Source organism: Lacerta agilis, chromosome 8 (assembly GCF_009819535.1).
Source record: "Lacerta agilis isolate rLacAgi1 chromosome 8, rLacAgi1.pri, whole genome shotgun sequence".
Lineage (NCBI taxonomy): Eukaryota > Metazoa > Chordata > Lepidosauria > Squamata > Lacertidae > Lacerta > Lacerta agilis.
The window spans coordinates 76,692,208-76,706,392 of record NC_046319.1 but is presented as its reverse complement, the minus strand read 5'-3'; the positions used below and the strand labels follow the sequence as shown (position 1 = coordinate 76,706,392).

General features: G+C 47.5%; 1 protein-coding gene across 1 annotated transcript; it reads right to left on the bottom strand.

The window, feature by feature from the left end:
• Nucleotides 1–715: 715 nt before the first annotated feature.
• AP2S1 (adaptor related protein complex 2 subunit sigma 1) lies at nt 716–13,420 on the bottom strand. The gene is made up of 5 exons (XM_033158420.1): nt 13,324–13,420; nt 7,981–8,130; nt 5,799–5,912; nt 2,697–2,756; nt 716–1,372 (listed from the first exon to the last, which is right to left on the bottom strand). Exons 1-5 carry the CDS (start codon nt 13,324–13,326, stop codon nt 1,271–1,273), a joined length of 429 nt encoding a protein of 142 aa, XP_033014311.1. The 5' UTR covers nt 13,327–13,420; the 3' UTR covers nt 716–1,270.
• Between the last annotated feature and the right edge of the window lie 765 nt (nt 13,421–14,185).

Here is a 14,185-nt window from a genome sequence, read left to right as displayed (position 1 = left end):
GTGAGTCCGTAAGTGACTGTGGAGGCCAATTCTGGATCCACACGTACTTCCACAACGGGGACATAGGTTTCCAGGCGGGAGTTGAGCACGGTGAGGTTTTGCCAAGCGTGCCTTCCTCTTAGCGCGTTTCTCCCTTTCGTCCTGAGTTTGAGCGTTTTCAAAGTCCACGACACCTTTGGTAAAGGCTGTTCTCCAAATGGAGCGCTCTTGGCCAGTGTTTCCCAGTTGTCGGTGCTTATACCACATTTCTTTAGATTTGCCTTGGGAGTGTCTTTGAACCTCTTTTGTCGACCACCAGCATTACGCTTTCCGTTTTAAAGTTCAGAACAGAGTAGTTCATATCCCCACTTGGCCAGGAAGCTCACTGGGCGATCCTGAGCAAGAGGCACTACCTCTCAGCCTAACCTACTTCACAGGGTTGTTGTAGAAATTAAATGAGAGAGAAGCCACACACGCACCCTTGATCTCCTGGAAGTCAAAGGTGGGAGGTGAACACAACAAATATGTTTTCTGGATGCCCAAGCAGGATTTGAGCACAAGAGCACTCTGTCCTCCTGCGGGTTCCAGCAACTGGAAACCTGCCATCATTGTACACAGCTTGTTATTAACATACGACGTGCATTTGGTGCCAAGGCTTCTAAGCGCCAGGTGAAACCATCCTGGGGCTAAGGCTCCAGGAACGCCCTCCTATCAAACATGCACAAGACTCTCTTGGTGGGTGTTTATAAGTGTCCCATAGATGCTTTATTTAATCAGTACATCACTTTACTGGCAGTACAAACACTCATCACACGTACTCACACACACTTATGGTCCCTCTTCTACGGCAGACGCAGCACAACACTGTTTTTTTTCTTATGTGAATGGACAGGGAGGGGGGGCAGCAGGCTGGTGACATGGAGGGCAGAGACAGAAGGTTGTGTTGGGGTGGTAGCACAGGGAGGGAGGGTGGGGTGACGGCAGCTATCTCCACTTCCCCACTCCCACCCTTTTCTAGAAAAGCAACCCAGCCCCAACCAGCAGCCTCTCCGCCCCCTTCGCATGTTCGGCCGATGCAGGAGGAAGCGCGGCTAGGAATCCAAACTAGGAATGCCAATTCAAGGTGCCCCCCCTCGCTTCCCACAAACCTCCAGCTACAGGTTAAGTGGCAAAAATTTGCTCTGAGCAAGTCACTGATTCAGGGGACCGGGGTGAAGAGAGATGAGCCTTGGAGGGGGTAGCGGCAGGATCTTGCCAGGGGGAGATCCGAGGCGATCTACTTCTCTGCTCCTCATTCCAAGGATTGCAACATGAGGAGCTGCTTCAGGACCTTGGTCTGGCTGGTTTCTCGGATCTCACCGGCTAGGAACATCTCGTCTACCACGGTGTAAACCTGCAGAGAAAATACATACGTTCCTCCTCTAAGAAAGGGGGCGCTGTGGGGGAATCCCCTAGAAAACATCCCAAGCAGCATGTGTCTGGACTTCTCTGCCACCTTTCCAAGAGGGAGCAAGGGAAATTTTTAATGTTTGATATTTTACTATGTTTTATATACAGTGGTACTTTGGTAGTCAAACTACTTGGCTCCCAAACAAATCGTCTGGCACGGCTTCCAATTGAGTGCAGGAAGCTCCTGCGGCCAATTGGAAGCCGCACCTGGGTTTTCGAACCGCTTTGAGGATCGAATGGAGTCCCAGAACGGATTAAATTTGAGAACCAAGGTACCGCTGTGTGTTGTAAGCTGCCCAGAGTGGCTGGGGAAACCCAGCCAGATGTGCGGGGTATAAGTAATAACATTATTATTATTATTATTATTATTAGGTGCAAGGCAGAGCCACCCTCTGGCAGCAGATGGCCCAAGTGCAGGACCCAACACTGCTCCGACCCCACCCACCGGTGAGGTACCAGCAAGGTCCAGACTTTGCCCAGCTGGTTACAGCTTCCTAAAGGTCCAGACCGGGCCCCTCTTCATGCCTCCTGCTTCACAGCAAGGCCTTTCCTCCCCTTGGATTTTGTAGCAGGAAGCTCTTCCTTGCTCCACACTCCCTGCGGCGCATGAATTCTGGGCCTCCAGCTGGCAGGGGAATTTGGCCTTTTGCACGCTGGGTACCTCTCAAGTCCCACCACTGCTGGATGCCTCGCTCATGGGCCTCACCCTTCCTTGACCCCTCTCTGCTCCATCTCTCAAGGTGCCCAGAAGCGAGGCCAGGAACACAGAGGCTTCTTTCAGCGGCAGCTGGATCAGTTGCAGCTTTACAGAGCGTAGCCTTAGGCAGCTGTCTAACACCACCTTGTGGGCAGGGCTGGCACCAGCAGGTCACCCTGCCCCGTTCTTTGCTGGCACTGTGCCATGACTGTTTCTCAGAAGCAGCATTTTCCTCAATTATGTATTTTAATTAAAAAGACTATGAACGCAAGACCCATCTAGGTACACAGACTTAGCAAAACACACCACCCCTTTTCTTTACAGGTAGCAAGACGGCATTCTTCCCTTTTTATTTCAGTGGCCATTTTAAGTCAATTCCAATCTTATGGTTAGTTTTTCACTGAATTTACCTCTGCACAGCACCTGTAATCATGCAGAACATGAATTGTCTGGCTAAATAAAATAAACGAAAGCCCCAAGGTGTTTTTTTTTTTTTTTTACATCTACGAGCGCGGTTTGTTTTCCTTCCTCGTTCTGCCTTATTGGAAAAGGTCAGGGAACAAAAACCCACCTTGTAGAAGTTGAAGACGAGGTCGAGCTCACAGACGTTGTGGAAATATTCATTCAGCACCTGGGAAGAGAGGAGGAGAAAGGAGGTCGTGATTTTTTTGGGCCACAGCCATGTGCAAGGAAGGTGCCAACATTTGCAAGGCCAGTCGTAGCTCAGTGGTGGAGTGCTAATTTTGCAGTTCCGGCATGTCCAGTGAAAAGGATCAGGTATTAGTTGACAGAAAAGTCCCTTATCTCTGCCACTTTGAGCAGGCAATATTGGGATAGGGGTTGAAAACTTTTTTGGGGGGGGGGCATCTTCAATTTCTGAAGGCTTGCCGTGGACATGTCACTCAATCCTCCTCCTCGCCACAAGACAAACAGAATAAGAGGACATTTCTCCTCTCAGTCCCCTTTCACTTGTACCCCCTTTGCCACTCCACTCCTATGCTGATGTGTCCCTTAATAAAAGGACATAGAACTGAAAAGAGATATCTCCTGCTTGGACTACTGCAATGCACTCTACGTGGGGCCAGCTTTGAAGGTGATCCAGAAACTGCAGCTAATCCAGAATGCGGCAGCTAGACTGGTGACTGGGAGCGTTCGCCGAGACCACATAACACTGGCCCTGAAAGACCTACATTGGCTCCCAGTACGTTTCCGAGCACAATTCCAAGTGTTGGTGCTGACCTCTAAAGCTCCAAACGGCTTTATACCTGAAGGAGCGTCTCCACCCCCCATTTTTCAGCCCGGACACTGAGCTCCAGCTCTGAGGGCCTTCTGGCGGTTCCCTCCCTGCGAGAAGTGAGGTTACAGGGAACCAGGCAGAGGGCCTTCTCGGTGGTGGCGCCCGTCCTGTGGAACGCCTCCCATCGGATGTCAGGGAAATAAACAACTATCTTACTTTTAAAAGACATCTGAAGGCAGACCTGTTTAGGGACGTTTTTAATGTTTTAATGTTTAATGCTGTATTAACATGTTTTTAATATTTGGCTAGAAGCCGCCCAGAGTGGCTGAGGAAACCCAGCCAGATGGGAGGGGTATAAATAATAAATAAATTATTATAATAAATTATTATTGTTATTATTATTGTTGTTGTTGTTGTTGTTATTATTATTATTATTATTATTATTATTATTATTATTATTATTATTATTATTATGTCACTCTTCCAACTTCCTCCTTCAGCTGCATGTGCTTTCCAGGGGGGGAGGGGAAGTAGGAAGGGAACCACACTCATCATCTCAGGACCAAGGAGGCAGCGAGGGGTGGGGCAACTTCCTTTCACCATCTAGCAAACAGATGCAGTTGTCTTGAGAGGGACTTCTTAAGTCATCTTAAAAGAGTGCAATGGGGAGACACAGGGGCCTTCCGTGGTGCCCAGAAAATGGGATGTTTCGTGAAGTGTTGGCTAAGCTAAGGCCTGCTTCCCCAAAAGACGATGGAGGAGCTGCTTAAACTGCCCCTTGGCTCTGTTTCCTCAGACTGCAGGTACGCACATGTCCTGGGAAAGTGGCACTGCGGGATGTATCCCTGTGGTGGGGTTGGGGAAAATATATGTATGCATGAAAGTAATATATTAAGGAGATAGTCTGTCTAGGAGAAGAGATCCTGGCCTCCTACTGTGTGGGGAGATTGGGGCCATTTTTTAGTTTTTATTTTAATGTAAAGAAGCAAACAACTAAAGTTTCTGACATGTTTTATATGGAGAAGCAGACACATCAAAGGTTGAGTTTAAGCAAGTATAAACCAGCAGCAGTAAATGACCCAGATTCAGACATGGTGATGCTATCAAAATAGCAGCATTTTGGGTATATTGATCTGATTGTTTTATAAATAAAGGATTATGCCTCTTCAGTTCTGTCTCAATAAAATCTTCCATGATTGTAACTGGATCCCTCCCTTTATTGTTTAACTTTCTCTTTTAAAAGGTAGCTCTTGTATTTTCAACTACAGTGGTACCTTGGTTCTCAAACGCCTTGGTACTCAAACAACTTGGAACCCAAACACTGCAAACTCAGAAGTTAGTTTTCCGGTTTGCAAACATTTTTCAGAAGCCAAACGTGCTCTGTTTTGAGTGCCACGCTTCTGTTTTGAGTGTTACGCTTACGTATGTCTGTTTTCGCTATTTATTTTGCGCTTCTGTTTTTGCGGCTCTTTTTAGTTTCTGTGACTGTGTGGAACCCAGATCAGCTACTGACTGATTGATTGTGTGACTGCAGTACATTGTTTATTACTTTCATTTTATGGATCAATGGTCTCGTTAGATAGTAAAATTCACGTTAAACTGCTGTTTTAGGGGTTGTTTTCAAAAGTCTGCAAAAGACGAATCCATCTCGCATTACTTTCTATGGGAAAGCGCGCCTTGGTTTTGGAAGGCTTTGGTTTTAGAACGGACTTCCGGGAACGGATTAAGTTTGAGAACCAAGGTATACCACTGTAATCTATTTCCTTATGCCAGTTGTGTGGGGTTGTTTAAAAAATAAAATAAAAACGTTACTTACTCAAGAAAGTATGGAGGAAAAGGCACAGGAGCACTTGATCACACAATCCTCCACTCAGGGTCTAAAGTGGTACCGTTCAGAAATAACTTACCACCTCATCTGTGCAGGGGTGTCGCTTATCAAATGAAAAACATATTCATACACATGCCTGGGTGTGAGAGCACACATGCATAGGCATTCTTAGTGCACAGACTTAAGCCTGCAGGTACTGTTATGATATTATTACAAGCCGAGCTGCAAAAGCCTCAGCAGCGAGGCTCACATGACTATGTGTCTGTTTTCATCCTGTGAGAAAGCCACTAGTCCTTCCAGCTTTCTCACACACATGATGTTATTGTACTCTTTACTTTCGTTTTCTGGCTCAGAGATGCTGGACACCCTAATGCACAGCTCTGACTTACTGAGCTTGCAAGCAGAGACATACTCTGCATTTTATCTGCAATAAAGTAGTTTTAGCCTTAATGGCTTGTGTGTGTTGTTCTTCACCCTGGGGAACAATCGCATATTATCAACGTGCCCCTGGACTCAAGTAGCCAGGAGGGCACGCAGGCTTCGTCCCTACCTGGGGGTCAGTCTCACAACTTGCCCCCGCAGGACGTTTGATAACAGGTACTACTCACCTCCACAAAGTTGTGAATGGCTTCTAGGTAGGCGAGGTTGTTGTCGTTCACGTCCACACAAATGCAGAAATAAAGCCCTGCGTAGCGCCTGTAGATAATTTTGAAGTTGCGGAACTGGGTGGGGGGGAGGGAGAAAAGGTGGTGAAAATAGCACAAAGTAGTGGATAGAAGCACAAGATAGTGCCAACTGTAGGTTAGGGTAGGACTGTGGAGGCTGTTCTCCTAGTCGGGGAAAGGCACCTATCGCTATCCACCAAGCATCGAAGGACTATACAAAAATGACCTCAATATGCAGAGGTTGGAGGGCCATCTGTCATGGATGCTTTAGCTGGGATTCCTGCATTGCAGGGGGTTGGACTGGATGACCCTTGGGGGTCCCTTTCAACTCTACAGTTCTGTGGTTCTATGACCCATTAAAAAAGTTGTTATTCTCGCTTGCTGTGCAACTGCAGGTGCCAATACAAGTATAGTGGAACCTCGGTTTTCGAAACAAAATAGAAAATTCTTTCCAATAGCACCTTAGAGACCAACTGAGTTTGTTCTTGGTATGAGCTTTCGTGTGCATGCACACTTCTTCAGATACACTGAAACAGAAGTCACCAAATCCTGAAACAGATGTCACCAGATGTTTCAGTGTATCTGAAGAAGTGTGCATGCACACGAAAGCTCATACCAAGAACAAACTCAGTTGGTCTCTAAGGTGCTACTGGAAAGAATTTTCTATTTTGTTTCGACTATGGCAGACCAACACGGCTACCGACCTGTAACTCGGTTTTCGAGCATCTCGTAACCCGAACAATTCGGAACCCGAACGCCAAAAAACCCAGAAGTAATTGCTTGTTTTCAAACGCGCCTCAGAAGTCAAACAGCTTCCGAGGCACGTTTCTCAATTTTTTCAATGGATTTTGCCAACTTCCCATTGATCCTCAGTTTTAAAATGTTTCGGAAGTCGAACAGTTTTCTGGAATGGATTGTGTTCAGAAACCGAGGTTCCACTGCAACAGAGTTTGGCATTCAGAGAATATGCACTTTTAAGATTACTTTAGATTGTAATCCTGATGGTTTTTTAACTGCTCCTGTTTGGGTTTTATTCGAGTGATCAAAATTGCACCTGAGCCGGTCTGATGTCAGTACTGTCTGTTTAAGAAACAGAAGAAACAGGTGCCGGTGTTTTGTTCTTAATTGCCTGAAGTGTGGGCATTACTCTGTGTATATAAGGCTCTGTTGAGAAGCAGTTTCTTGTTGGGAGTTTTTGAGGTGTGGGGAGTGTGGGAGTGGGAGTTCTTTGATAAAGCGTATTTGGAATTAGTTTAAAAAGAGTCTCTGAGAGAAGGCTAGCAGCTAATAGGGAGTTCTAACTACATTTGCTTAAAATTAAAGTCTAGATTAGAAGAGCCGTTTTCTTTTACTCCTGGTGGCCTGCTTCAGCCAAGTCAGTTTCTGTTGTGTTTTTTCTTCTTTTGACTCTGCAGGAAGCGTACTTTTATGGGCCACTGTTAACTGGGGTGTGAGTTTTTCTTTTGCACCTTTGTTCAGTACCCAGTTATTTTTTTCCATTAGCTCCAAGAGCCTTTTCAGCCAAAGAGCAGGATAAAAATACTTTCAATAAGTAAATAGCAGTATGTCCTTCCCCTTGTCCTTCAAATTCCTAATTGGCACAAATACAGACAGAGGCTTTTGTTGATGTTTTATGCTGTACTGGAAGCTGCCTCCAGGACTTTGTGACACCTGGAGAAACACACGGTACAGTGGTACCCCGTGTTATGCACATGATCCGTTCTGGATCGCGCTACGTAACACAGGTGTGCTTAACATGAACGCCTCCCACAAAAAGAAAAAACCCGGAAGTAGCGCGATTTGAGCGCTTCTGCGCATCCGGGGGTTGCGCGTGCTCCAGAAACGCTTCCGGGTTGCGGGCGTTCTTAACGCGCATGTTCGCAACCCGAGGTGTGCACAACCTGGGGTATGACTGTACTCGGAAACACAGAGATCAGGCAAGAGGGTGCTCACACTGCAAACGATGGCAGGTAACTCGAGCCATCCAGCCAAGCTACGTTACAGCTAAAGATCCTGAGAGACTCTGCCCTTCAATCCCCTCGGCCGAAGCCAGTTCAGCCTGCAGAAGGCAAAAGGACGACAGCTTCATACGCGAAGGAAAGCCGCGAGCGGACAGAGATGTTACCTCGACAAAGTTGGTGTGCTTTGCGTCCCGCACAGTCACAACGGCATGAACCTCCTCGATGAGCTTCTGCTTCTCGTCATCGTCAAACTGCATGTACCACTTGGCCAGACGCGTTTTGCCAGCACGGTTCTGGATCAGAATAAAGCGAATCTGTAGAAGGGGGAAGAAAGCAGCGTCAAAGATACCTGAGATTTAATAAACACCCCCCACACTACTGATACCTGGGACATGCTTTTTAAAAAACAAATTACAGCTGAGAATACCCTTTGTTCTTGGGTATTTGTTTGTACAGTGTGCAGGGGCAGAGAACTGCCTATGGTCACAGTTGGAGTATCCTTTCTTATCAGGACACAAGCAATGTTCAAAATTCCCCAGGCGCCGGGTGCGTTTGCAACTGGCACAGGCCCAATTGCAAATGCCAGGTTGGCGACTGATCTCCGATCTCTCAGGCCCTACTCTGACATTCTAATCGCTGCACCAGACTGTCTTCCTAGTGTACTTCTGCTACGGGGCAGCTATATAAATTAAATAGGTAAATAAATATGGGGAAAGCAAAATGTCACTTAGAGAAGGCTCTGAAATATTCTCCTGGAAGCTTGAATTTGTTTTATTCTGGATTCTTTCAATGTGTTGTAAACTGCTTTGAGATTTTTTCTTTAAAATATAAAGTGAGTCATAACAACACAAAAAGCACAGGCGCCTAGACATTTTGTGGCGACCATAACCTAGGTTTAAGGTGCTATTTGGCAATTAGCTTACTTATCTGAGTTTCTAACACTGGACATAAGCCAAGAGCTGCCACTCACTCAGAGATAAAGGCCTGCCTACCTTGGGAACAAGCCTCTGCATCGGGAATGGCTGGGCCAAGCGTAACTAATGCACACACACACATCATGGCTTCACCCACCCCGCGAAAAGGCTGAGTGGAAAGCAGCAAGGATAGAGCAGGCACTCGCACAGAGAAGCAACAGGCCTCCTCCTCAAGGCATGGATACCTTGGGCTCACTGGGACCGTTGTTATTCATTTCCCACAACGAATAACAGCTTATAGTTTAATGCTCACTTTAAGCTCAGCGGGCTTTACACCAAAGCAAGCCTGTACAGGATCACACGGCCATGCAGTTTTTAACTTTTGGTAAAATGCAAACATTCACAGGGGTTCCGAGTCTTCCTCCCAACATGGGGGTGGTTTAATGCCGAAACTCGGCCTTTGCCAACTCGGTGCCCTACAGATGCACTACAACACCCCTCACATTTTGGCTAGAGCTGATGGGAGAGAAACTGGAACAGCTCCTGGCTCTCTTTTAGCTTCTCTTGCCAGATCTCCCAGCTGCTTCCTTCCCCTTTCCTCCCCCTGACTTCCTTTTGTTGTGGTGTGCATGGATTGTGCTTCAGGGGAAAGCTGGAGGGCATCACCAAAGAACAGAGCAGCTATTTCTGGTCGGCCTCCACCCATGCCTCTTCATGCCTAGTGTGCTCAAGAGATAGGAAAGGGACCCACCCTGCATCGAGAAAGCCAGCACAGCAGAATCAACAAAGACAAGGGATGGCTGGCTATCTGTTCCAGCATCACATGACGTTGCTTTTTTAAAGAACAAAATAAAATAAAAGGAGAATGAACAAGCATCCACACCACCCGCTTTCCTCGTCACAGAGGCGGCACAACAGCGGTGGCACACTTCCGAGAGATCTGGTCCCAAGTATGACAGCACTGTCCTAATAAAGCCTACAGGAGATATGCAGCCTCGTCACCTGCCAAAGGATACCGCCTGGGTATAAAGCTTCCAGGGAATGAGCAAGCTACAGGGAAACACAGGGCAGTGCAAGTCTGGTGCTGCTATAAGAATCTCTGCGCTCCAGCCCAAAGTGCAGGCACACAAGGGTCACTCTCTCCTGAGGTTCTGTCTCCCATTGCATGGGTCACTTCCGACATCAGGTGGCACCCTGCGTTCTCCACCAGGGGCCAAATGTGGTCCTTCGAGGTTTTTTTCCTGGCTGTAAAAGGTAAAGGATCCCTAGATGGTTAAGTCCAGTCAAAGGTGACTATGGGGTTGCAGCGCTCATCTCACTCTGAGGCCGAGGGAGCCGGCGTTTGTCCACAGACAACTTTCCGGGTCATGTGGCCAGCAGGACTACACCGCTTCTGGCACAACGGGACACCGTGACGGAAACCAGAGTTCACGGAGATGCCGTTTACCTTCCCGTCGCAGCAGTACCTATTCATCTACTTGTACTGGTGTGCTTTCGAACTGCTAGGTTGGCAGGAGCTGGGACGGAGCAACAGGAGCGTCGTGGGGATTCGAACTGCTGACATTCTGATCGGCAAGCCCAAGAGGCCCAGTGGTTTAGATCACAGTGCCACCCGCGTCCTGGCTGTAACATCCCCTTGCACTGTGAAACACCATGCCTGAATTGAGGCTTCTGCTCCTTCGATATGCAGACGTCAGCGAATATTCCGTAAGCTGAAATACCCATGGAAAAGACTCTGCTTGGCTGCTTGCGTTTCTTTGCATTAAAAAAAAAAAATGCAGACACCCAAATTAACAGATAGTGCCCCTTCTTATCCAACGAGCTTGTGTAGCAGATACGCGTTTCCACGGAAAAGCCACAAGGGAAATGAGAGTTGCACAACTAACAGACAGATCCTTCCCTTTAGAATTTCTCCTCCCGCAAGAATTGACTAGAGAGGAAATGCCACAGATCCACAAGCATATGAACATGTCATCCTTCTCCAGAATTCTCAAGAACAGATGCTTCCAAAGAATACTGTGTTCAGGCCTGAGCATAGGTTTTTTTTCAAAATAAATAAATTACAAAATCAGATCTTAATGCACATATTTATGAGAGATATTCAAGATCTGAACCAGAAAAAAGTACGTTATGATTTGCATGTTATTCTAGTATCGAGCAACCAAAAAGAAATCTACTTCGAAGCTACACCGCAAGCTAGGAGCACAGGTCCATCCACACTACAGCTAAGCGAAGCAAAGACCTCACATTAAGAAATGTAAAGATTCCAGGTAACTCAAGCAAGCAAGCCAAGCCACAGAAAGAGGCAAGTCCCCTCCCCACTCTAATGAAGTGGACCACTTCCAAAAAGGATTTGCACAATATCCAGCGCGAAGAACTTGACAAGGAACTCTTTATGGGAATACAAGTTGTAACAAACTCTAATGAACTCAAGAATGTGTGTGTGTGTATAATATTTAGTTAATAAATCACAACCGCTCTTTTGACAAATCAAAAGGTTTTGACGGCTTATATCAGGCAGCACAACTTACTTTTCTAAAAAGTTTATTTTTAACTTAAGTGCAGATCGGAAGCAAAATAACAGAATGCCTTTTCTAAAATTGTGTTTGCCAAGATAAAACAAGTATATTTTCACCTGCAGAAACATCTTATTCACAGGCAAATGTAGAACAGTTTAATCCTCTTACAACTGACTATGATTCCTTAATTTATGTGACCAACCAACCGCCAAAGAACAGACTCCCTCTGGAGATTGTGAAGTCTCCTTCCGTGGAGGTTTTTAAGCAGAGGTTGGATCTCATGGATGCTTTAGTTGAGGTTCCTCAAAATGCAGGGGGTTGGACCCTTCCAACTCTAAAACTCTGATTCTATTAAAGGCACGCCATAATCTTGAACCCACTGTGTCTGCAATGCACTACACCAGGTGTCAGAAGATTTTTCAGCAGGGGGCCAGTCCACTGTCCCTCAGACCATGTGGTGGGCGGACTATATTTTGAAAAAAAACAAATGAACTAATTCCTATGCCCCACAAATAACCCAAAGATGCATTTTAAACAAAAGCACACATTCTACTCATGTAAAAACACCAGGCAGGCCCCACAAATAACACAGAGATGCATTTTAAATAATAGGACGCATTCTTCTCATGTAAAAACACGCTGATTCCCGGACAGTCCATGGGCTGGATTGAGAAGGCAATTAGGCCGCATATGGCCTCCGGGCCTTAGGTTGCCTACCCATGCACTACACCCAAGTCACTGGATTAAAAACCATAATATGTTGCACTGGAAATATTGGCATTTCTGGATAATTCCACTTGCTGGGTTTCCTAGAGAGCACTTGGTGATCAGGGGAAAAGGGAATAGGAAAAAGAAGAAAATGCAACTTCCATGAGCATGGACTGCTCTCTGCCCTGAACAACAACAACCTCCTCTTCATGTGCCAGTCAAATGGGGCACTGCCACCATCTCCTGTAGGCATCTTCTATCTACTTTCCAACTATGGGCAGCACTTGCACATCCTTCCTCCCAATAAGAAAATCCCACTAAGTCCATGCACACTTTATTGTTTATTTATTTTGCAAATTTATAAACTGCTTTGCAGCCCCAAAGGCAAAAGTAAAGCACGTGTTCTAGAAACAATGAAAACAATATAAATGATACAGAACGATAAAGCCATAGATGTACAGTTAATATTTCATAAATTCCTGGATCAAGTGCAGGGAAAGCCTCCTTAACCTTTACTGTACTGTTATCCCACCAAATCCTTGCTTCTGACAGTGGAGGCAGAGCATAGCCCCCATGGCTAGCTACCATTCAAAGCCTTCTCCTCCACAAATACTCTCTCTCCCCAACCCACATACCCCTTGCACATTTTGGGCAGAGGATCATAGAAAGCTGCCTTATACCAAGTCAGAAGAACCCGTGTCCCGTCTTGCTCATGTACTGCCCACTCCAGCCTTTGCTCAACCTTTGGTCCCCAGATGTTGTCGGACTACAACTCCCATCATCCCTAACCATGGTACCCTGCTATCTGTGGATGATGGGAGTTGTAGTCCAACGACAAGAACAAGGGCCTGGCTGTAGTCCTCCAGGATTTCAGGCAAGAAGCCTCTCCCAGCCCTACCTGGTATTGAACTGGCGACCTTCTGCTTGCAAGGCAGGTGCTCCAACCACCGAGCTACGGCAAGGTTGGCGCAGCACGCCAGGTGATTTAAGGCTCTGGGTGCCCATGGCCTTATCAAGGTTGGCTTCAGGATGCGGCCACAGAGCCCTGCTGCTTATTCTGCTTGCCATGGGCCCTGGACTTCTGACCCTGAGAGAAGCACGGGCACAACACCAGAGGCCTACCTTGCAGGGCAGTCGTTAGGGATTTAGCACCGCTGCCTTGAAGCATTGCAGCAAATGCTAATATTGAAAACTGGCATAATTGTAATTATCATTATGTCTCCCACCAGCAATCCCTTTCCCTCCCCACACCCAAAAAGCCTCCCACCCCTGGACCCCTGGATTTGGGGAGTCCCCACTGCTGACCCTGCCTTCCCTCCCCCTCCGGCTGAGCCCCATTTCAAGCGCCTCCCCACGCCCTTCTTACCATGGCGACCCCCTGCCCTAAATCCTCTTTCCACGAAGAGCTCGGGCCAGCTGCTCCGACACCCCTCCCCAGACCCTCCCTTCACGGCCGGATATCCGGTGAGGCGCGCGCCCCGGCCCTCGGGCAGTCGGGAGTTGTAGTCTAAATAATGGCTGCCTAGAGGAGGAACGACATCGAGAGGGCTAAAACCCGCCCTGCCAGGGCTATACGCTCGCTTCCCTCACTCCCGGCGTTGCATGCCGGGAGTTGTAGTTCCTCCGACCTGAGCGGTAATGGGAGTACGGAATGGTCCCCTTGAATCAATAAGGGCAAGGCTGCCTCCAGCAGGGGGAGCCCGAGCAACGCGGCGCTCGCGCCAAGCCGGGGACTTGTCGGGAGGAGCGAAGCCCAGCGCCTCGTAGGGCAGGCCCCGCCAGGCCGTTACTTGAGCCCCCGGCTTTGGGAAGGCCTGCTAGCAGGGCCCTGAGCGGGGCTGGGGCAAGGGGGGCGCCACGGAAGGGGGCGCCCACGTCTCAGGGCAGGTTATTGAAAATGGAGGTTGTTGGAAATGGGTTGCCTTCAAGAGGTGCATAAAATAAATAAAACGCCCCAATTTGCGTGTGAAATGTACCTTCTCTCCTCCACCCCACTGTGAAGCAGGGGCAGGCAGTCTTATAACAGTCGTTTGTAGGGGTTTCCGATTCCCAAATGTTGAACAATGGAGACAACGACTGGGTCTTCTCTCCATTCCTTCTGAGTTAGGCCGCAGAAACAAAGGAAACTTATTCATTTATTTAATTTATTTAAAGCATTTTTATCCAGGTCTTCAGCCACAAAGGCTCCCAGGTGTCAGGCTTGCAAAGGAATTGGGAGGACGCAGGGA

What these genes read in the sequence shown, in the direction of transcription:
- AP2S1 (XM_033158420.1), bottom strand. An exon ending in AGCACACCAACTTTGTCGAG is followed by an intron (nt 5,913 to 7,980) that starts GTAACATCTCTG and finishes CCCCCCACCCAG; the next exon opens with TTCCGCAACTTCAAAATTAT. An exon ending in TCGTCTTCAACTTCTACAAG is followed by an intron (nt 1,373 to 2,696) that starts GTGGGTTTTTGT and finishes TTTTCTCTGCAG; the next exon opens with GTTTACACCGTGGTAGACGA.